At 32.5% G+C, this 24,506-nt stretch overlaps 2 protein-coding genes across 19 annotated transcripts in view; both read right to left on the minus strand.

Annotated features, from left to right (window-relative positions):
* Positions 1-4,827: 4,827 nt before the first annotated feature.
* LOC130900116 (uncharacterized) lies at positions 4,828-6,856 on the minus strand. The gene is made up of 2 exons (XM_057810472.1): positions 6,793-6,856; positions 4,828-5,277 (listed from the first exon to the last, which is right to left on the minus strand). The coding sequence occupies exons 1-2, from the start codon at positions 6,814-6,816 to the stop codon at positions 4,906-4,908; spliced, it is 396 nt and encodes a 131-aa protein (XP_057666455.1). The 5' UTR covers positions 6,817-6,856; the 3' UTR covers positions 4,828-4,905.
* Positions 6,857-11,322: 4,466 nt separating this feature from the next.
* The window catches only part of LOC130900119 (G protein-activated inward rectifier potassium channel 3), an 85,442-nt gene continuing 72,258 nt past the window's right edge, over positions 11,323-24,506 (minus strand). For 4 of the 18 annotated variants that reach the window (XM_057810476.1, XM_057810477.1, XM_057810489.1 and 1 more), the window contains exons 3-9: positions 21,568-21,826; positions 19,961-20,146; positions 19,674-19,901; positions 18,106-18,247; positions 16,657-16,884; positions 15,751-15,777; positions 11,323-14,260 (exon numbers count right to left, since the gene is read on the minus strand). In XM_057810476.1, coding sequence (XP_057666459.1) covers positions 14,022-14,260; positions 15,751-15,777; positions 16,657-16,884; positions 18,106-18,247; positions 19,674-19,901; positions 19,961-20,146; positions 21,568-21,826 — 1,309 coding nt within the window. In that variant the 3' untranslated portion in view covers positions 11,323-14,021. Of the gene's footprint in view, positions 14,261-15,750; positions 15,778-16,656; positions 16,885-18,105; positions 18,248-19,661; positions 19,902-19,960; positions 20,147-21,567; positions 21,827-23,478; positions 24,036-24,506 lie in introns of those variants that run through there. The other 14 variants (XM_057810474.1, XM_057810475.1, XM_057810485.1 and 11 more) reach the window with 6 other exon arrangements.

Below are 24,506 nucleotides of genomic sequence, written 5' to 3' on the forward strand. Positions count from 1 at the left end.
AAATATCCGTTGGGCTTAGAAGATTTGGACCAAGATCAACCAGAAGTGTTTGATCACTTGAAACCGCTGTATATCTTCATTTTCTTGCGCCACCGTGGAAAAATCAAATAGATTTCTTCAGAAAACTGAAACCAACGCTACTGAATTCGCTAGTGCCAAAGAATAGTTAATGAAGTTAGTTTTCGTAGTTGGAAATTAAACACCAAAGTGTACTAACTTTAATATATCTCAAGGTTTCGAATACTTGTATATTAATCATCAGGGAAATGATTAGTTAAGATAAAAACATTAAATTCATCGATTTCAAAAATCAATAATCAAATTGTCGCTGGAAATATCAAGTTTTCGATCAATTATTGACTTAATTGATTGATTTGGTGACCAGAATTTTGTAGTTGGCAAGCCTGGTAAAATTAAACTTAATCATCTAACCTTAAAATAATACTGTTCATTATATACGTAAATATTTTCGCTTCCTGCCGTTATTAACAATGATTAACATGTCAATTTTTATAATTACACTAGTGGGAAAAAACGCATTTATTTAATTATTATTTTATTATAATAATGACACTAAAAACTTGTTAAATTAATTATGAAACCTCTCCTATATAAACAGAATTTGAATAAATATTATTTTGTTTTCGTAATGCGACGTAAAGAAATGAATAATTAAACACTTTCATGTATTATTTTTCGTTTCTGGTTACATCTTTTAATATAATTCTTCATTGCGACGATGTCTACATAGGGCAGACATCACAGTATTTAAAAAATAGACTAAAAAGTCATCAATACGATAAAAAAATAGAACTGCATTAAAGAACCATGAAATATCAAAAAAAAAGATTCGAAAAATAATCAAGAAGGTTTAAAAACGTAAATTCTTCATTCCTTAACAACATCCTGCATAACTAGCATGAAGTTCCGCTCGTGTTGTTATTTGTGAACGGTATTTTTAGGTTATAAACTCCGTGGGTTGATATACTGCACACTTACAAGTCTTTCAAGTTACCGAATTTGATGTAACCGTCTCCAATTTTATAATTAGGGACTACTACCGAAAAATGTGAGATATTAACGTGAAATCAAAGTCAAAAGAGGTCAGAAATGCTGCAGTGGGTAGTTTAATAACTGAAAAATCGAGAAGTAGGTGCCGTGGGCTTCAAAGGGTGCGATGCGAAAGCAAAACACACTTTATTGCTGGTATCAATCTTGTAAATCTCCTCGAAAGGTAAAAAAATCTTATTAGACCTCCTAATGTAGAGATTATAATGGAAAATGTGCCATACAACCATAAATACCATTGGAAAACCACCAGAAGAGTTTGCTTAGTACCCGGATCTACTTAATGTTAAAGGATACGCAGGACATTGCTTCAAACACTCGTCAATGTCGAGAGTTAACTAGAAAATAAGAGAATTTATGACAGTTATGACAAATGTGACGTTTCCAAATGTCAAGGAGTGACTTAATGTGTCAGCGGAATTAGTTGTTTCTTTTGTTGAGGTGTTTAATTATTTCGAGGCGGTGGTTTTTATTATATTATATTTCATTACTTAATTTAACAAAATTTGTAGAGTAACTCACAAACATGTTACACTAATCATAGACAAACGAACAAAGTTAACCTTATTCTAACCATAGAGATTATGACAACGATCATAGATAAAAAGATTCTGATTGACATTTCAACATCTTTGTCAATAAATACCTCAAATTTAATTAAAAAAGTGAGCTTTAAGGTTAAGGTTAATTTTACTGCAGTGAAATATTTCAAAATTGATTTTTATACTGCTTTATTCAGTTTTTGAGCGTACAACTTTTGGATGTTGTACGTTGAACGAACTAACCTCACTTTTTTGTTATTGGATTTGTGTTCTATGTAAACAAATGATGGATGGCGTCGGTATTGCCAAGTTGGAACCTCGTAAAATATTTATAGTATATTTTGAAGCTAAAATATAATATTAAAATAAATATTTCATGGATGGATATGAAGCGTAATAAACTTGGCACTTTTTGATAATTTCTCAATCTCGTTTTTATTTTACTGGAAAAATTATCAGTTTACGCATTCATTTAAGAATGCGGTAGCAAATATATCTTGAATTACGGAAATATTTGGTTATGTGTAGGCACAGGCTTAGATGTACTAATGGGTCAATTAATGAAATCCAAGTGGAAATGTTAAAATAAGATATTAGCAGAAGGGGGCTCAGAACGGGCACCGTAAGGTTATGTAAAAGTGAAACATTCATTGGATATAACTTCAAAGGGCATAAATGGCCCGCAAATGCTGCTAAATTATTTTGAGAGCTACAACATGGATGCCACAAGATGACATACAATCAAAGGGAATTTAATCGTTGTTAATGAAATTTTCCCCAACAAGAACAATTCAAAATGAATAAAACACTCTGTGGGACTGTTTTCGAATACATAATTCAGCATTTTGACTAGGCCCCTAGGCCCAATAATTTGGTTCGTTTTGATTCGGTTTGCTTCGGTTTGTTTTGGTTTGTTTCGGTTTGTTCCGGTTTGTTTTGGTTCAGTTTGTTGTGGTTTAGTTTGGTTCGGTTTGGTTTAATTCTGTTTGGTTGTTAATGAAATTTTCCCCAACAAGAACAATTCAAAATGGGTAAAACACTCTGTGGGACTGTTTTCGAAAACATAATTCAGCATTTTGACTAGGCCCCTAGGCCCAATAATTTGGTTCGTTTTGATTCGGTTTGCTTCGGTTTGTTTTGGTTTGTTTCGGTTTGTTTGGGTTTGTTTTGGTTTGTTTCGGTTTGTTTTGGTTTGTTTCGGTTTGTTTTGGTTCAGTTTGTTGTGGTTTGGTTTGTTTCGGTTTGTTTTGGTTTGTTTCGGTTTGTTTTGGTTTGTTTCGGTTTGTTTTGGTTTGTTTCGGTTTGTTTCGGTTTGTTTTGGTTTGTTTCGGTTTGTTTTGGTTTGTTTCGATTTGTTTTAGTTTGTTTTGGTTTATTTTGGTTTGTTCCGGTTTGTTTTGGTTTGTTTTGGTTCAGTTTGTTGTGGTTTAGTTTGTTTCGGATTGCTTTGGTACGGTTTGGTTTAATTCTGTTTGGTTGTTAATGAAATTTTCCCCAACAAGAACATTTCAAAATGGGTAAAATACTCTGTGGGACTGTTTTCGAAAATATAATTCAGCATTTTGACTAGGCCCCTAGGCCAAATAATTTGGTTCGTTTTGATTCGGTTTGTTTCGGTTTGTTTCGTTTTGTTTCGGTTTGTTTCGGTTTGTTTCGGTTTGTTTTGGTGTATTTTGGTTTGTTTCGATTTGTTTTGGTTTGTTTTGGTTCAGTTTGTTGTGGTTTGGTTTGGTTCGGTTTGGTTTAATTCTGTTTGCTTTGGTTCGGTTTGATTCGGTTCGGTTCGATTCGGTTTGGTTTAAGTTACTTTCCAAAAAACCTTTATTATCAAATCATATCAATGTTATATGTTACCTGCTTGAGTCCCACTCCACGATGCAATTCAATCATTGCGAGTTTTTTAATGAATTTACTTTATTCTGGGCATGTCGTCTTGAAACACTTTCAGCAGTTTTATCTATCAAATAGTCAGCTAACTTTCGTGCGGGAACAAAACGATCCAACCCGCGTATTCCAGCAACAAACCACGACCATTGCTGTTGTTGCTCCAGCTTCAAACCGGGCAATCTAGTCCTATGTATTTCCTTGTTCCGAATATCCGCTAAAATATCTAATAACTAATAACATTCGAGACGATAACGATAGGCCATTATACAGAGTCGAATTTTTTATAAGCACAGATTGAGGTTATGTAATATGGACAAGAGGAGAAATATTTCGTCAGTTTTTACATTTCTCATATGTTTAACACGGTACAAAAATGTATTTTTTCTTTATATTCGGTAATATTTTTCAAGTATTCGAGTCGTCCTTGAATATTTGAGGCTTGCACATATTTTCTGATTAAATAATACCCCTCCAACTCACGATAACAAAAATTGCATATCCTTCTTAGAATAAACAAAGAAGTTTAATCAACACCACGTATAAACTACCTATCTGATGATGAATTATTATAGGAAACATTTAGCTCCAATGAACTGAAATTACGTTTTCCGCTTATTATGATGATTATTTCGTCCTCAGTGGACGTATTCGAATCGTTTGCGGTACTAGTTTTAATTCGTAATGCACTTCTTGTTGTTTATAAACATTTAATTGCTTTTTATTGGTAAGAAAGGACATGCAAATTCACTTGTTTGTCCAAATCGAACGGCTTTAAAATACTTGGTTGATTTCTAAGATACAGAAAATGACACTTCGGACTAGGTACTCGAGTTCGTAAACTAGCACCAAGAACAGCCAACGTTGTAAACGTAAACAAGATATGTTGTGGTTGATAGATTCAAATTTTACTTTGTTCTTCTTCTTTTATTGATTTTAGGGCTTGCCGTCGATGTCCTTGATCCCTTTGGAGGTCTGCCTGTTGATCTTCTGGTAGTTGGCTTCTCCTTGCTTGTTGCTTGTTTCGCCATTTTGTTAAAGAGTATAATCTAGTCCGGCATTTTATAATATATCAAAAATTATGCCTTGTCGTCAAAGGAATTGAGGTTAATAAACAAATAAATGAAGATTTTATTAAATATAACGGAAAAAATACACATTGGTGGAGTTTCAATGAAATCTATTCACAGTATCTAAAGAAAAGGTCATTTAAACGTGACAATTCCGGATCATCTTTGTTCTTGGAGTGTTCAAGGGTTTAACATCGAAATTATCATAATTCGATGTTTGAAAAGGTATGATAATGAATATAATAATAATCATATACGAATCGTTTTCATCAAGATACTATTTATTTTCACAAATCATATAAAAGAATAAATATCTAACATCCTATTTGGTATAGAGTATTTCATTTTCCATATCCGAATCCACGACCACTTCCGAATCCAGATCCTCCGCCCCATCCATATCCGCTACCGCCTCCACCGCCGCCTCCACCTCCACCGCCGCCGCTACCCCATCCGCCACCACTTCCCCAACCGCTACCACCTCCTCTAACTCCACCAGTTCCCATACCTCCGCCGTTTTCCATACCGCTACCACTTTCCATTCCGCCACCAGTTGCCATACCGATGCCGCTTCCCATGCCGACGCCGTTGCCCATACCGACGCCGTTGCCCATACCGACGCTATTTCCCATGAATCTACCCCCACCCCATAGAGGATTATGGAAACGAAGTGACGAACATCGGGAGAGTAGGACAAGGAACAGAAGATATGCCTGAAAATGTATTTAAATGGAAAATATCAATTTTTGTTAAATTTTGATTTTTCTAATAATCAGTTATACAACTTTTACGGGAAAAAAACACAACTTTTGATCTATATGCCGCGACGAATATTGTATTAGATTTTTTTCGAAATATGTCTCGTCAAGAAAACTTTAGAGAAATTCTTTACACAAAAAAAAAATGTTGTTTGAAGTACGAAATAGAACGTAATTTAACCGTATTATAATTATTTTGAGATTTTGACTACTCCCAAAATTATTTGGTTATAAGGTGAAATCACACAACCCGACAACACCGCTAGGAACGCACTGGCGCGTTTGTGAGTGCAGCCACTCCAAAGTCAACTGAGAGCAGGTGATTGAATTTGATTTAGGTTAGGTTTTCATTATAACATAAATACTAAATGCTAAAGCGGGTTTTAAACAAAAATTTTAGTTGTATGAGATCTGATATTAATTTGAAGAAGGTGAGGTTGCAAATGGGTCTTATTTGAATCCTCAAGAAATTGAGGGGACGTAAAAAATACGTTAACCATTCATTACAAACATTTTAACCTCAAAAACACCATAGACCCAAACTGTTTACAAAGTGTTTCAAGTTTAAAAATTATTTGGTTATAAGGTGAAATCACACAACCCGACAACACCGCTAGGAACGCACTGGCGCGTTTGTGAGTGCAGCCACTCCAAAGTCAACTGAGAGCAGGTGATTGAATTTGATTTAGGTTAGGTTTACATTATAACATAAATACTAAATGCTAAAGCGGGTTTTAAACAAAAATTTTATTTATATGAGATCTGATATTAATTTGAAGAAGGTGAGGTTGCAAATGGGTCTCATTGAAATCTTCAAGAAATTGAGAGAACGTAAAAAATACGTTGAACATTCATTACAAACATTTTAACCTCAAAAACACCATAGACCCAAACTGTTTACAAAGTGTTTCAAGTTTAAAAATTATTTGGTTATAAGGTGAAATCACACAACCCGACAACACCGCTAGGAACGCACTGGCGCGTTTGTGAGTGCAGCCACTCCAAAGTCAACTGAGAGCAGGTGATTGAATTTGATTTAGGTTAGGTTTTCATTATAACATAAATACTAAATGCTAAAGCGGGTTTTAAACAAAAATTTTAGTTGTATGAGATCTGATATTAATTTGAAGAAGGTGAGGTTGCAAATGGGTCTCATTGAAATCTTCAAGAAATTGAGAGAACGTAAAAAATACGTTAAACATTCATTACAAACTTTTTAACCTCAAAAACACCAACTGTTTACAAAGAATTTTCAAGTGTTTCGAGTTTAAAAATTTTTTGGTAAAAATGTACAAAGTGAATTTATTGAAAAACTGTGAACATAAATACGAGGTTTTCCAAAAATCTAATCGATTTCCAATCGAATATATGTTTTTTTGATTAAATCAAAAATAAAATTTGGTATTATATTTTAAGGTAAATGATTAGATAGATAATAAATATCTGGACGTATAACTAATTTTTACTTACGATTAAAATAAATATTCCCTTCATTTTTACGGTTTTTGATCACTTAAAAAGTAGTTACTTAAATTGAAAACATAGTTAGAATGAGATGACACGTTTGAATAACTCTTTTATAGGTAAAAATCGACCTGCACTAATTCTAGCGTCAAGGATTCGTCTCAGTTTTTTTTCCATTGTTTTGTACATAATTTGGGAATTACAATGGTGATTCTTCTTTTTTTGTTTTCGTTTATATTCGTGATTTAACTAAAGTAGAAAAACATATTCGATATAATATTAATTTATAACACATAAATGACATTTCTAAGAAAAATAGGAAATAAAACATGAAAAAAAAGGGAATTATGAAACAATTTAAAACAAAAACGAAGAAGGAAAACTCAGACAGTTCGACGACGTCGAGAAAGACCGAGTAGAAGCTGGATATTAATTTATAAGTGAAAATAACAAAACGAAAAATGATGAATACGAAAATAAACGTACACAAAACTAAAGAGAAGACACAAAATAAATCTGGAAGATAAGCGAAAATTGACCAAAGCAATCGCTTCAAAAACCTCGAGATGAAAGAAGGATAATTAGACGCAATTAAGACACAGTTTCTAGACAAAATCAAAGAGGTAGTTGGACCACGTCGAGGAAGGGAGACAGAGCAGGATTCGAAGAGAAAGAATAAAGACAAACAAACGACTCAGGATAGAAACAGCAGTTGAAAAAGAAGCTCATGCAGTTACTCAACTCGAACAAGCCTTCAACATGAAGAGGTAGAAAGAAAAGGAAAGAAATTAAGAAGAAGAAGAAGAAATAAAACCTTCTTACTGCTCCAAAACGGTCAGTGTGAACACTATCACAGAATTTCTCAAAATTTTCTCTAATTTATCTGATCTGATACGAGTTTTCGGGCTTTTATTAGTCTTCTATAACCATAAGTTACACAGGACGATAAAAGGAGGTTTGGACTGGTCAAAAGCCAATTAAAAATTAGAAATTTCGTTCTATTTTATTTCCAAGGAACTATTCCCAAGAAATTTCAAAGGAAAATACGATTTTAGACTTTTCCTCGCTTCTACGTGGAAATTAACAGACAAAAGGAGTCCGTCTAGGATTTCTAGTTCCCGTAATGAAGCGATTAAAAAAAAATGTCGATTAACACATGTGTTCACAGTTCACTTAACGACATAGTAATTAGAACCGTATCGATGGTATTCCGTGTATTGAAATGTCACCTTTATGAATGTCATCCACAAAAGTATATTAAGCCGTGAAGGTTGGTGATGTATTTGTGAAATTTTACATCGACTTCCAAATATAAATAATGTTTAACCGATTAACTAGGATTTTATTTTTAAATACAGTTCTGTTACGATTTCTATTCCATTATTGGGAGAGACTTTCGGGTATTGAAACAACGAGAACCCAGTCGTTTACCGTCAGGATTCTGTGGACTGTGGAGTATGACATATTCCAGCAAATTTCAAACAAACTAAACTTTAAGCCTTTTAGTACTTTTCTAAAATTGTTAAAACCACCGTTCTTTGCTCATTCTCCATTTGGGCTCGAATGGACCGATTTAAAATTATGATAAAACATAGAAGCTCAGCTGATATTGAAGCAGCAATTTAGTTACTACATCTTGCAAGAATTTACAAGTTTGCAAGACTAAATTTAGAAGGTTTCTGAAGTGCTGATGGTTCTAGCAAAAAAAGTTCATAAAAACAATGTTTCTGCAGCAATTTGCAAGTCTGCAAGAGTAAATTTGGAAGATCTCTGAAGTGCTGATGGTTCTGGCATCGAAACTTTACAAAAACAAAGTTTCTGTACCAATTTGCAAGTCTGCAAGAGTAAATTTGGAAGATCTCTGAAGTGCTGATGGTTCTGGCATCGAAACTTTACAAAAACAAAGTTTCTGCAGCAATTTGCAAGTCTGCAAGAGTAAATTTGGAAGATCTCTGAAGTGCTGATGGTTCTGGCATCGAAACTTTACAAAAACAAAGTTTCTGCAGCAATTTGCAAGTCTGCAAGAGTAAATTCAGATGAACTCTGACGCCCCGATTGTTCTAGCATTGAAAACTTCGGAAAAACAAAGACTCTGCAACAATTTGAAACTCTGCAAGTATAAATTTAGGAGATTTTTGATGTGCTGATGGTTTTGGAATCGAAAACTTTTCGGAAATTGAAGTCTTGCAGGATGTTACAAGTCTACAAGACTAAATTTGGAAGATTTCCGTAATGCTGATGGTTCTGGCATCGAAACTTTACAAAAACAAAGTTTCTGCATCAATTTGCAAGTCTGCAAGACTAAATTTGGAATATCTCTGAAGTGCTGATGGTTCTAGCCAAAAAAGTTCATAAAAACAATGTTTCTGCAGCAATTTGCAAGTTGTAAGACTAAATTTGGAAGATTTCTGAATTGCTGATGGTTCTAGCAAAAAAAGTTCATAAAAACAATGTTTCTGCAGCAATTTGCAAGTTTGCAAGACTAAATTCAGATGAACTCTGACGCCCTGATGGTTCTAGCAAAAAAAGTTCATAAAAACAATGTTTCTGCAGCAATTTGCAAGTTTGCAAGACTAAATTTAGAAGATTTCTGAAGTGCTGATGGTTCTAGCAAAAAAAGTTCATAAAAACAATGTTTCTGCAGCATTTTGCAAGTCTGCAAAACTAAATTTGGAAGGTCTCTGAAGTGCCGATGGTTCTGGCATCGAAACTTTAGGAAAACAAAGTTTCTGCAACAATTTGAAAGTGTGCAAGACTAAATTCAGGAGATCTTTGATGTGCTGACTGTTCTGGAATCGAAAACTTTTGAAAATCAAAGTCTTTTCAGGATGTTAAGCGAATATTGCGAATATTTGACTGTTAAAGAGAAACACGAATATTTTTTAAATAAATTTTAAAAACGAATTTCCTTTATTTTGAGTATATGACTCTATAGATAGATAATAAAAATAATTTTCTCATTAGCCGAAATTATTTCAATCGCCACTTCAACATTAATTTCTATTCATCGCTGTTTGCGGACAATGAACTATTTATTATAAAAAGAATTTTAATTTGGGTAAAGGTGTATCGTTCTTAGAAATATTCAAGCAAATATTGTTAGTCATTGGGTAAATTAATTTTGTGCTTCTTTATACGTTTTTTGTTTCTTCTACATCAAGGTATTACATTTCCTTGTTGACCTTGTATTCACTTTTTTCATCTGATTCATCTCGTTTTTAGGATTCCTCGATATCATTGAATCATCATTTATATAGGTACAGTCGGTTAAGTCCTTGGATCACCACGAACACATTTCAAAAGTTGCACAATTTCTTAAATTACATCGATGCGACTATAGATCAAATATTGAATTATCGATATACAAGTGAATCAAAATTATGGTCTATGTATTTAGAGACACGCGGTATAATTTATAAAAAACACAGTCAACAACGACCATTAATGTCTAAAAAACTTGTTTACTAATTGCGCAATCTAACGAATTGTCAAAATCAGCTGATGCTTATTTAAAAATGGCCACCGTTGGGCAAACAGTGTTGCTACTTGAAGAAGTGCAAAATTAACTAACGAAAATGTGACTTTGTTGTTTTTTTTTACTATCTTTTCGTTTAATGAAAAGAAAGGCGTTAACTACACCTAAAGCTTTAAATTTATCTTATACTATTCACTAGTTTATCACTTTACATCCTTGAAACGACTCAACGATGTTTGATAAACGTGAGCTCAAATTAATTTCCATAAAAAACTGAGTATTCTTAATTATATGATTTGCTTGAAAGCTTACTATGTACACTGACAAATATACTTTGTATTAATTTCACTGAAACAGATGAACGTCATAAAACAATACCCCACGGTAGCCATTTTGACGTAGATCAGCTGTTTTCTTAGATTGACTGATGGAGGGTACATTCTAAATATTATTAATGCTCTAGATACTTTTGTACAACGTAAGTTGTTGAAATTTTGAATAATGAATAATGAAAAGAAATTTTTAACTCAACAACAACTCAATTCAACTACAATAGACGACCGAAGCGTGACGTCACGGCCGTCATATTGTTATAGTTCAATTTCCAAACAAAGTTTGTGAGGTCACACATATATATGATCGTCAACTTAGTTAAAACTTTGTTTGGAAAAAGATACCTGACCTGCACCACCAATGACGGTATGTGACGTCAACACTCCTATAGTCGCACCAGTTTTTTGAACTGTTATTTAACGTACATAAATCAACTTTCCAATCCATTTAATCGTCAAAATAAAAACAAATACTGAAGATAAACAATATAAATGTTCCATAAACAAAAATTAATCGATTCCACTTAGAACAAGTTTATTTACGAACCATAGAAATAACAGTATTATTTCTATGGTTTACAACAATGTTTATGAATCTAATACAAACGAAAATCGATTTATTTCAATTATTTCGATTTTTTTGGCATACGAGCACACAGCAATGGTGTGTTCTACAAAGTGAGGGTGAAGAAATTAAATTATTAACCTAGAAATAAATAAAACGAATAATGAATGTTTCAACTATTTTATTAAAAAACAAAATATATTATAAATACTATGGCACTAAGGGTTCTTAACGACAAATTCCACATACTACAATAATTATCATTATTACTATAATCTACACAACATTTACAAATATCAAATATATTTAAGTACATGTATAAAAATAAATAATACTTGAGGACCATTATCGAAAAGTCAATAATACACTTATTGTGTAAAAAAATTTGAATTGAATTTCAACGATCTAATCAATAAACTATAAGAAGAAAATGATACTCGATTTTGAAATCGTTTTTTATCAAGTTGAAATTTCTGGAACCGTTGGCAATATTCATAATGAACACATTGTTTACACCGACACTCACAATTACACTGTCTGATAACCAAGTAATTGTCTTCAGACACTGAAAACAGTTTATGAAAGGCGCGTCAGTCAGTGCAATTGTGAGCGTTGGTGTAGTGGTAGTGTAAACAGTGTGTTCAGAGTGGTTTTTCATACTATTATTTGCAGATATTTAAAAAAATACAGCCCCGTGTAATGAAATCATCGTAGAAGTAGAAGGAGTTCTCAATATTTAATGAAATTGATAATATTAGTAAATATCAAACTTATCAGAGGATTTTTAATAGTTATTCTTCTCTACTTTACTTAAATACCCAAAAATTTTTAATGGAAAATAATGTTTTATTCTCTATAGTGATGAAAATGAAAAAGTTATCTATGATAAATGTATGTATATTAAATGATTAACTTTAGATGTCAATGTAACAAGGGGAAAGGAATCTATAGTATATTTTTAATGTATCAGAGAGTATTTTTATCAATACTTGATTTAGTTAATATCCGGTTCAGTTTTTTGAACTGGATTTATAAAATGAAGGGAACGTTCGGCTCGTGTAATGAGTACACTAAGAAAAAAATCACAAATAATTGTTGTTTGCGTTTGTTTTTATTTATTCTTTTATTTATTATTATTCGAATTGGGAACTGTCTCTTGGCGTTGTTAAGCATACCGAGGAACTGATCCACCTTTTGGTTAGGTTAGGTTTACTTTAGCTTCGATTAGGTTAGGTTTACTTTATCTGGGATTAGGTTTAGGTTCACTTTATATTTATCAAAAAGAACTCTTATGTCGTGTACTTCACAAATTCAGTTCAAAAAGCCGAAGTCAACTTCTATTATAAATCCTCAGTTGTCTGCTCGTCCCTGTATAAATTTTTAATACAATATTGAAATTCTAAGAGACAATTTTCAGTTAAAAACTGTCCTCCCTGCCGATACGTTCTAAACAATCATCAATATTCCCCCAATTCATCCCCAATAAATAATATTTATTCGACCAGCGACATAAACATATTTACACAAAATTTAAGCGTAGATGAATTCAAAATAAAAAACTATAATGAGAGATGAAGCGCGTTCATTTTTACGAATTTAATCATCAAAATAAAAACAAATACTGAAAGTAAGCAATATAAAAAAATAGGTTAAAATGTTCCATAAACAAAAATAAATCGATTCTACTCAGAACAAGTTTATTTACGAACCATAGAAATAACAGTATTATTTCTATGGTTTACAACAATATTTTTTAATCGAATTCAAACGAAAATCGATTTTTTCCAATTATATCGATTGTTTTAACATATGAGCACACAGCTCATTTTCAGAAACATTACAGTGGAAGACGAAAAAAAGAAGTATACAGAAGAAGAATTATTAGAATGACAGAAAATGGAGGAGAGTACAGTAACGCCTAAAAGGTGGGGAAAATGAGAATAAAAGAATAGAAAGACGAAAGTGGAAATAGTTAAAGGGGGTTAGAAGTGAGAAATTGCCAAACTAAAGTAAAAAACAGGAGAAAAATGAGAGTGAAAGGTCTAGAAGCCGAAGGACTAGATGAGCCTGTATTCAGATGAGTTTTCTGTAAATTACATCGGGAAAAATTTTCTCTACGATTTAATAGAAATTAGTAGAAATATAATAACATCCAGTATGATCCAGTGTAATCTTACTGGTACTTTGGCCATATAACTGGAAAAGTATCTGGAAGGACTAATGTCAAAAAAATCTAGCACAACTATGAGCGTTTCGTTCCAATCAAAATTTGACTGAGCCAAAATGTTGTCGGATACACCATTATAAACGGAATGTCAAAAATTCTCGTCGAATCTACATCTTCAAAAAATTTGTACCCGAAGTCAAATGTACAAATTTAGGGTTTTTTCAATTTTTCTTGGAAGCGGTTAGTTTTATCGTGACAATAGATCAAACAAAAGTTGTAGATCATACAAAAATCGTTCCAACACTTTTTTTCGTACGATTCACCATTCGTGAGATGAATTCTTGTAGAGAATTATTTTTGATTGACTTATTTTCACGATAAAACATACCGTTTACGAGAAAAATTGGAAAAAATCGTTTGACTATTGAATATTGAATGACTATTGCGGTTGTTGAATCGACGAGAATTTTTGACACTTTGATTTTAATGGTGTTTCCACCAATTTTCAGTTATAATTCTCATGTTTCCCATAGAATCGAAAAGCATTTTCAACGCTTTTATGGTTCGAAATCTTACTTTATCGATGTTCTATCACTTTCCTTTTGCTAGGTAAATATCTATACGTCTTCAAGTGAAAACAAATATATCACACATCATCTCTCATAATTAGAATAATTAACCTAATTTCCATAAATGTTACACATGTAAAATTAAAGATTTATTTTTAAACGTTCCATTAGGGATTTTTCCGTTAGTTAACGGGGTGGTTTCTTCGACGTTTTCTTCTGGAGCCGTTATTGTTACTGGTATCGGACTGGTCGGTAATTTCATCTCGATATGGCCGTCGTCTATAGATAAAGAATCCATACTGGATAACGTATCGCTCGAATGAGAACGAACCGATGGGAATAGACCTATACCCATACGGCAATTACCTGTAAATAATTAATAAAATAATAAATCATTTTTTATATATATGAAATGTGGAATATTTAAAGCAAATCAGATTAAAATATTTACACAGTCGCATAAGATGAGTGATTCGCTTCATCAAAATATGATATTTGTGAATCTCTTTCGAATCAATTTGAATTTTATTCTTAATTTAATATTTTTCATCTAATGACTGAACGGATGAGGCCATTTTTCAAAAGTAAAAAATATGACAAATGACAGAATAACGTTGATGACAGTTGACATTTTCACGTCCGTCCTGGTGAAGGTTTATCTATGGTTTTGTTATGAAACGGTTAGAGTTCATCAGAATATATTTAGAAGATAATTTAAATACATATATCGATATAAGTAGGCTTTGTAAAACAACTAAGATTTGACGTTACTATAACCATTTTTGCTGCTACTATTTTTGACGAAATAAAGAAGTGATTATTCATTTAACTTTTTGAAGGTCTTTATGGTAACTACTAGATTGTCAAATGTGAAAAATTTTCACTTTTCAACTAAAACTTAATCAAATTGAAAGGAAAAACTGGAAACAATTTGATTTAGTGTATGTAAATTCGTTTAAATCTATAAAAATGAGGCGTATCACCCTGTATGACTGTAGGCGAATTACATAAAATAACAAAAAATGGCCACACTATAGATGTATCACCAAACATGCATTTTATTTCATGATGTGAAATCGACCTGCTTGTTATTAATAAAATAAAAACTGTTGTTTCTCTATTTTTTTATTCGAAATTATAGTTTATCCAAGAAGTACTTTCATATTTTTGCACTAAAAGGAGATGTTGGTAGTAAATTGACAACAACTTGATGTACATTTGACAAATGACATTTGAGGTTATATTTTAGCGAAGAAAATTGTTTGATTAATCGGTGTTTGTGCTAAAGGTTATGAAAGAATGAAATTTTTGAAGAAATATGCAATGCGATGTTTTTATCGCCATAAAAAAGTTACAATACACATAAATATGCAGAGAAATGTGTTCTATTCACAGTAGTCACATCATACCGTGCGTATTTGCTAAGAAAATTTCGTCGTGGACATTTTGTTGTGAAAGATTTAGTCTCTCATTAATAGATCGGTTTATAAGACATAGAAAAAGGTTGGATGTATGGAAAAAACTTGATGTTTAGATGTCGCATTGGTTTACTTCACGAAATTTAATCAACTATATCAAAAAAGGGATGAAATAAAACCATTTATCAATAAATTATTAACAAATGATGAAAAATGGATGGAATATAAGAATGTTAAACGAAAACTACCTTGGTGAAGTATAGTTAAGGATTGCAAAATCTGGATTAGTGATGGTAGGACAACGAAACAGGTAGAGTTTGATATTTTTGTTCTAATTAAGGTTAAATTAATAAGCGAAATACATAAATTTAAAAAAAAATATTCAAAAGAAGCTGTTTAATAGTTCACGAAGCTTGACGTCTATCGTATAACTCTTACCAGTTGTTAAATATTTCGAATTTTCCTCTGAAAGAAAAAAATTAAGTTAATTGTATAGTTTAGATTAATTTCACTGCGTTATTGGTTCGATTATTAGTTTCTCTTTCCGCAGTGACTGGATTATAGGTTTAACCGAAGCTTTTGGCAATTTCGTTCTTTGACTGTAATATTTTCAATAAAACTTTGACAGTGAAATGATCTCTTTCGGACTTTGTCAAGGCAATACTAGAAACGACTCTTAGCAATACAGTCGCTAACTTCTTCATATTTTTCTCAGTGCTTCGTCCCAGTTATTATTTAGTAATGATAATAATTTTATCGTTGAAATTCATCCTGGCCAGAAACACCTTAAATTTTCATCAGTTTTATGTTAATTTAATTCAACTTAAAAGTGTTGAGGTTGAGATTCACATTCACATTAAAAGAAAATTTAGCCAAACCAAACTGCCAAGATTATTAGCTCGACAAATGGGATCAAAACAACTACCAGTTGACCTGAAGCCAAAAGTGGAAAAAATTAATGGAAATATCTGGTACGAAACAAACCAAGGAATACATAGTTGGATATTCTGTTCGTCTTAAACGTTTATAGTCGCGAAATACGACTAGTAACTACTCGTTCAACGTAACATGGTATTTAAAACGCCATCTCCATGCTATTGGAATCTTAAATGATCTGGATAGGCGCTGGTGCCTGTAGGAGAGATTGAGTCATTAATTTGAGGTTAAAACACATCGAGAAGTCTTATGGTTTGTCCACTGTCTTTAAAGTTTCAAGCTAACGATATTTTGAAGCACAATAGCCCTATAAAGAGACCCATAACAATGAATTATATGATAATGAATGAATTATAAATGTATTACAGTTACTTTCAAAAATTTTCGAATGCAAAATTAAATAATTACCTATTCCGTCTTGATTGAACATAGCTCTACGTTCGTCGAGCTCTCTGGCACTACACAACGGCGTGTCAACTTCAACAGTATTGTTAAACAAGGCGTAGTCCACCTCGTACTCCCCTGATTCTTTCTTGAATGTTATCAATGATTGGAACCTATGACCCCATAAAATTTCAGACGGTAAGTAACTGGATCTAGCTTGAGTGGTCATACCAGTCGATTCTATAACTCCTTCTATAACATTACGTCATTATATAGTATGTTGTTTTATCTTTAATGAAATCATTAAATTTGACAGCAAAAACCAACTAATATTATCGGATGAAACTTTTACTGTTTTTTTTATCATTTTCGACATATTTAAGAAAAAAAATTGATCGATTGTATGGAAACAGTCTAATACTTGATATTCTTAACGACATTTCATTATAATATTGAAAGAAAATACTCGTTATTAATTATTTTTTAGTCTGATCATATTCAGGTTTATTTAAATTTTTGTTTCCTATATTGGCACAACCTTTTCTAAAGTTTAAGCGTTCATATATATAGCAACGTAGCAACGATTATCAAACGCAAATTATTATTCAGTCTGATCGAATTTCGCGCTAGAATCTAATTTTGTTTCTCCTATATTGGTATAACCTTTTCCAAATCACTTTATCGCGAACGTAGTATTCGAATGGAACCAAGCACCAAGAACATGGTGCTATATGATGGGCATACTGAAGATAGCGAAAGCTGTCAACATTTCTTAAGGATGGACTCAACAAATTTTGGTTAGAGAACGTGTCAATGCAAGACTCGTATCTAAAAAACTGAAAATGTGACAACAGCATCGTTAATAGTGACAAGTGACACAAAGTGCCCAAAAAAACCACGTCGAAGTCGACCGAAAACTCAAATGATGTGTTTACCGTGGTGTAGTTGACCATAAATTCGTTCAAGAGAATCCAGAGATCAATCAAGTACTGTGAGTTGTTTACGTGAAGCAACGACCGGATCTGTAGGTAATTTAAGATTTGTCACCACAATCCAGCATGATGTTCAGACAAGAATAATCAATCAGTAACAGTATTCGCCAGATTTCGTTTCCTTTGCCTTTTTCCTCATCTCTAAACTCATAAATCCGCTATGGGAAACGTGCTACGAATCAATTGAAATCACAAAGTTTTTTTTCGTTTAGTTTTATAGTCGAATTTGATCATGATATTTGTTTTAAACACATTTTCATAAAACGTGGGAAATTTATAAACAATAGAATGACGTTGAAAACAATGATGATGATATACATTTGATATTTACAGGAATTAAGATAAATTTCAATTTAAACATCGAAGGTGATTCATAGAAATAGTTGAAAAGTATATATTTTTCCAGACGAGTTTATTTAACATGCAGCGCACAGAAAATAAGATAAATTTTTGTTTGATTATATATTAGAGATTGATTTACCTAAAATAACTACAATTTCGAACCTCTCTCTAAGGAGGTTATTGGCAGACATATTGTAGAAAGGCGACTTGCTGTCTATTTTGTGGACGATGGTCGTTGGCCAAATGAAGAAAATTTTGTCTTCTTCTCCATCCCCACCGACCTTTAAATAATAATATCATTTTCAAATTTGAAAATAAATCATCAATCCAAAAAAAATCAGCATTCAAATCAATTAAAAAAGTTAGTTTCGATTTTGGAGCCGATTAAATATTAAACGATAATCTAGTACATTACAGCATTCGTAGATGGCGCACTAGCAAACGACAAAAATAAAATAAAAAATGCATGACAGACTTCATAGTAGAGACAAAGGCCGGTAAGCACATTGACCTTCTGTTAGACGCTAGTTGAAATTACCAGAGACCGATGTCGTTCGATAGATCGATCAACCGCTTTGGCTTGAGATGGCCCCAGTCATCTCTTTAATAAAATACAGCAACTTCCAAGAAGCCGGTATAGAGTTGTTCCGCTCGATTGAGGCTCAGCTGCAAATTCCATGAACCCTACGATGTCAAGTAGCTTTTGCAACCAACTCGTTGTTCAATGGACGTAGAACGAATAGTTCTTGGCCTCTTAAAAAGCTTTACCTGGACCTCCGGGTTGGAAGCCCTGGATGGAGAACGGTAGGAGCTTCCTCATCATATAATCTTGAGCTAAGTTGTGCCTGACGGTTTCCCAGTCGATATTTGTCGATACCATTGTCGCGAAGAGCTTCCCCATCACGTAATCTTGGTTTAAACTCTTCCAGAGAGTCTCCAGGTTGATATTTTTCGATACTATTTTCGTAAAGAGCTTCCTCATCACGTAATCTTGATTTAAACTCTTCCTGAGAGTTTCTAGTTTGATATATTTTGATACCATTGTCGCGAAGAGCTTCCCCATCACTTAACATTGATTTAAACTCTTCCTGAGAGTTTCTAGGTGGATATATTTTGATACCATTGTCACGAAGAGCTTCCACGTCACTGAATTTTGATTTAAACTCTTCCTGAGAGTTTCTAGGTTGATATATTTTGATACCATTGTCGCGAAGAGCTTCTTCGTCATATGATTTTGGGTTAAGCTGTACCTGACGGTTTCCCGGCTAATATTTAGAAGATTTTGGCGGATTGAGGCGGGTAGACGCGTGTCAGTGTGCACCTTCCTCTTCGTACTTCATGTTCTAAGCTTTCACTGACTTGTTTCAACATTTTATGTCGACGAATCACTTGTACACTCTGCTCGGCTCATAATAGTAACAATTTTGAGTTTCAGTCACTAAATTTATCATAAAATTTAATCGCGACGAGATTTTAGTGACAAAATACTTGTATAAAACACAAAACTAATAGAAAACGAAACTGAAAAAAAATATGTATGGGTTTAGCAGGATTATCACATTATGCGGTAGGAGTTTGATTGTTTAGCACAAAAGCGCGACCAAAAAAATCTGTAAATTGTGTAACTTGTACATTCCACCACCCCCGAGGTTAGTAAAACGAAATATATAAATATATGACGTTAGTTTTACTTACTTTTCCGCTTACCTTAAGTTCTGTTTGAAAAAAAGGTAAGTTTTCTCCTTCTTTAGTAACTTTATGTTTAATCAACTGTGCCCTAACGTGGGCTTCTATGATGTGACTTTTTCTCATATCCCCCACTCTGAACATCAGACATGGTATACCGTCTCTATGGTTTATAACTGCGTTTCTGGAAAACATCAAAGTTTGCGTTCTCTTCTTCGGTCTCGAAAGTTTCGCGAACACTACTCCAACCTGAAATTTCAAATGGAATGTTAATAAATTCTTTTGATCCTTTAGGAATGAGGTCTTACCATGAACGCCTGTATCATAACTCCCGCTATACTTTGTACGCACATCACAAAAATCGCTTCCGGACATTCTTCTGTGGTTACTCTTCCACCATAACCAATGGTATGTTGAGTTTCAATACTGAAAAGGAAACACGACGTAAAGCCGCGTATATTTGTAATGCAAGGGACCCAAGTTTCATTACCACTCTGAAAAACACAAAAAATACGATATAGCAACAAAAATTAACAAAATAAAATTAATATTTAGTAAAGATTTCTGTTATTATCCTCATTATCAAAAATAGAACGTTTTTTATCTTCGAAAAAAGACAAAAGATTAATGATATTAAATCTGGTGAATAAAGTGGACGTGGGTAGAGGGAGCTCCAATACCCCCTTGTAGAATTCCGAGTTTACAGTTACAATAAAAAAAAAACACTTTGATGTCCTGAGTTTTTAAAGACCACCTCGCACGTCACTGGTTTTCCATTCAGAACTCTGAGAACTATATTCATTAAATCAAATTATGTTAGTAGGATATGCATCAAGATATTCGAAAGCATCTTCTCTAGAAATCATCTCAACACTCGATAAGTCGTGTGACTAACTAAGAAAAACACAAAAATCGATTTTATTCATCAATGTAATCTCCTTCAAAAGCAATACAATCATTCCAACGCTTCGCTAACTTCTCATTGCTTGTAGAAGAATTTGTCTTTTGCCTCAAAATAGGCTTCTTCATTTATGTTGAATTTTTCACCGATGAGCATTTTTTTTGAGATCAGCGAATAGCTAGTAGTCACTGGAGGCCTGATCTGGTCTATACGGTGGATGAGGAAGCAATTCGAAGTGTAATTCGTTCGATTTAACCATCGTTGCCATCGACTTGTGAATCGGTGCATTGTCTTGGTGAAACAGTGGTTTTTTATTCGCGTTTTTTCTTGATTTTTGCATTCAAAAATCCATGTAATATTCGCTATTGATTGTCTAACTCTTTTGAGGCCATTGCTGAGCTTGTACCGTTTTTTTTCATCAAGAAACAATGATAAAAAAAATAACAAATGTGGCTTCACTTAAATGGCTGTCACTTTTTTCTGGCTAATCGAATTGTCGTGAAATTTGACATTTGACAGTTGGTACTTCATAAACGTCATATGAAGCAGCGTCATCTATGTGTCAGTCGCACGATTTATTGAGAGATGTTATATTTGCACCTACGAGATGTGAATTGTTTGTATACCCACTATTTGTTTTTGAAATCAAACGACATTAGATCTCGTTTTTAATTGACTTATTTCTAATTTTAAATCGCCAATTACACTTTTCCACATTTTAATCACCAGAAGATTTTACTATCTTGAAGATTTGCTATAAATTCATATTTTTTGATCAAGCCTCGAATATTTCCGCAACTTTGAATCATTTATTGTACATTGTACAAGAACAATAATTAATGGTAGTTTATTTGAATAAATTCGTCATTTTTTACTTCAACAGCTTCAAAATTTACTTTCATATCTTATGGTAAACTTGAATGAAAAAATTTTTATTATTCCAATAATGTTGTTGGAAAAATTCCCTCAGAAATTATTATAACTTCAATTAGAATGATTATAAAAAGTACTTACTAAATGCTCTTCGCTAAGGTCACCGTGAGTAAAAACAATAAGCCACCATACTACTGCGAATAACAACCAAGATAAAAAAAAGTTCATCGCGAATACCAATAACGTCCAACGCCACTGCGCGTCCACCAAAGTTGTAAAAATATCCTGAAGATACTTTCGACGTCTTTTAGCAACGTTACCTTGGATGACATTGCAATCGCCATGTTTAAATACCACTCGCTTTCTTATTCTTCTAGCGTTGAAACGAGACTGTCTAAATCTGAAATAAAGAAAACATTTTATCAATTATTTTATATATCGAAATACTAGATACCTAGAACGTAGTTCTAGGTACGGCCAAATCAACTACCAGTATCAAGTATCGACGGTATGTTATTTTTTCAATAAAAAAATTTACTTCGATAGTCTAATTGAAATTTTTATTCACCTTCTCTGACGTTATTGATAGTGTATTGTAATAATTTTCGTGCCGTACAAATCAAATACTCCCGTTGGTTTAATATAACAATCATAACTACTTTCTTGAAATTAAGATAGAAATTTTTGAGGTTAACCGCCATTGTCGTTAAGGAGCGTTCACAAAGTCTCTTTATGAGGATTATTCCGGAAGTACTCAGCCTCAGATCTTAGATTATAATATATTTCAGCTATTGTATGGCATAATGATGACCAATTTTTTTCATGTTTACAAATTCACTAAAAACGTCCACTATTGATTGCTGCCAAACAAATAATAAACAACTTTCTAATGCAGCGCTATTTTTCAAGCAACTACCGCCATCTCTAGGTCAGGTCAAGTACTTCTGGAACTATCCTCGTACTTCCGAGTTTTTATAATTTTTTATACTAATCGAATGAAACATTTCGCCAATCGAGAGTTTTACGTCATTTTAATATTGGAACTGGTTTATTTTTGATTAAAATGTGAATTGGAATTGTGTCAACGAACTGAAATCTTGTGATAAAATTAAATCTATCAATAAAACTCCGAGAGAGACAGAGTGAAAGAGGGGGGGGGGAGAGAGAGACGAGAAATCAGTTTATAATACTGAATAAGGGCTATAAATAGTTCAATTAAAAAAATTGTTAATGTATTTGACGAAAACGGTGACGGTATTTGAACAATAGTTTACTTTTTATCAAATATTTGTTTATACAGTTGATTACATATGATTTAATTCTATTCAAACTACGTTTTTTTCCTCGTTTGAGACTTTTTCAATCTCTATTATTTGAAATTTGATTAATGTCATTCTATGTTTAATTCCATGAAATTTTAGAACGCATATACGAAGTTTCAACGACGGTAATTCCGTTATAAATTGTTTGTTTTATCACTATCCCCCCTAATGCAACAGTGACATACATTTATTTTGTTTGCCACACGTATTTTCTTTTGTAGAATAGTATGGTGCATTAAATTTTCATTTTTCTTTCGGTTTGAAACTTCATTTTCGAGAAAATAGTCGAAATGTGTACAAAAATAGCTCTGGTAATAGTTAAATTTTTTTCTGCATTATCTTATTTAATATTTGTTCATATATTCCTCAATATTCAACTTCTTATATCGTTTTTATACTTATAACCTATAATTTTTTACGTTTGGAACCATTTAAAAATCGTGTAAACTTTTGACAGATGACATCAGAAATGTGACGGAAACTATCGAATCGCCTTCGTATTTATATTCATAGTTAGCAAAAAAAATATTATCGATTGTAGATAATGAGAAACTGTGAATTTGTTCTCGCTTTAATTATTATACATTCGAATATGGTGAAACTAAATTGATATTTATTAATATCATTACGCGATTAAATTTAATCTTCTGTGAAACAGTTGTTGATGTTTAATCCAAATTTATTTAAAAACTACTGTTATGTTATGCTTAAAATATACATATTATAGTACCTTTTAACCTTTTCTAAATATTCCTTGTCGTTTTCGTAACCGTGTTGATCACAATCCTTCAAATTATCAATGGAAAAAGTATATACAATCCTGTTGACGACTGGTGTAAATAACGACCACTTCGAACTTTGTCTCGACAAATTTTTTTCATCATACATTGCCGGCATCTTGGTGAATACTGTTATCAATTTCATGCTAGCAAATGAAATAATTTCATCGAATCTTATAGTGTTGTTTATAACAGGGATTTGTAAATTTAGATAACAGTGTCTAAAGAGTTTAATACCTACCAGGTATTGAAAAATATATTAATTTGATAATAAATATGATTTTTTTTATTATGTGCAAACTTTTAGATTTGATGGATTTAGTGTAGTGTAAGATTTTTTGCTTCCTTGTAACAATTTAAAACGTTTGTCGAATAAAAATATATTTATTACTAGAAACTACAACTCGTGTTCTTTTCGAATTACAAAGAATCTGTTAGCATCGAAAAAAAAAGTAAACAAACCGAGTGAGACAAAAAAACTTGCGTAGACTAAGCGACGTTGCCTGATTTATTTAGTTTTAAGCAAATCTTCCCAGCATTCAATTGAAATCAACTAAGGTAAACTTGTAAAATAATTGTTGGACATATCTTATTTTAAAATCTGTAAGCACAACAATTTTGCCGGTTTTTGTTAATAGATGCGGTCTTCATGTCCCTTGACTGTGTTTCTGTGGCCCCACCAATTCGTCACTTTTTCTTTTTTGTGTTATTCATGGTACAGTTGTTTCCTGTATTTGTGCCATCAGCTCTTTGATTCTATCAATGCTTTATTATATCAGTCGTCCTCTTGTTTCTCTCGTTTTATCCATTAGGTTCATTGTGGAAGGCGGTTGTCTAATTTCGAGGAAAGATACGGTGAGCATTGACAATAGTGTAGCAAAAATAAAAACATGTTTTATCTAATAGTGAATATATAATTTTTTTAAAGTTAAAAATGTTTTGTCTCGTCTATCAAATTATGATTTTATAACAAGAGTTC

This window comes from Diorhabda carinulata, chromosome 12, assembly GCF_026250575.1.
Source record: "Diorhabda carinulata isolate Delta chromosome 12, icDioCari1.1, whole genome shotgun sequence".
Classification (NCBI taxonomy): Eukaryota; Metazoa; Arthropoda; class Insecta; order Coleoptera; family Chrysomelidae; genus Diorhabda; species Diorhabda carinulata.

Bases quoted from the DNA above. Each gene is read 5' to 3' on its own strand.
- LOC130900116 (XM_057810472.1), bottom strand. From the start codon at position 6,816: ATGAAGGGAATATTTATTTTAATC. The intron at 5,278-6,792 runs GTAAGTAAAAAT...ATACATTTTCAG, and splicing joins AGGGAATATTTATTTTAATC to GCATATCTTCTGTTCCTTGT.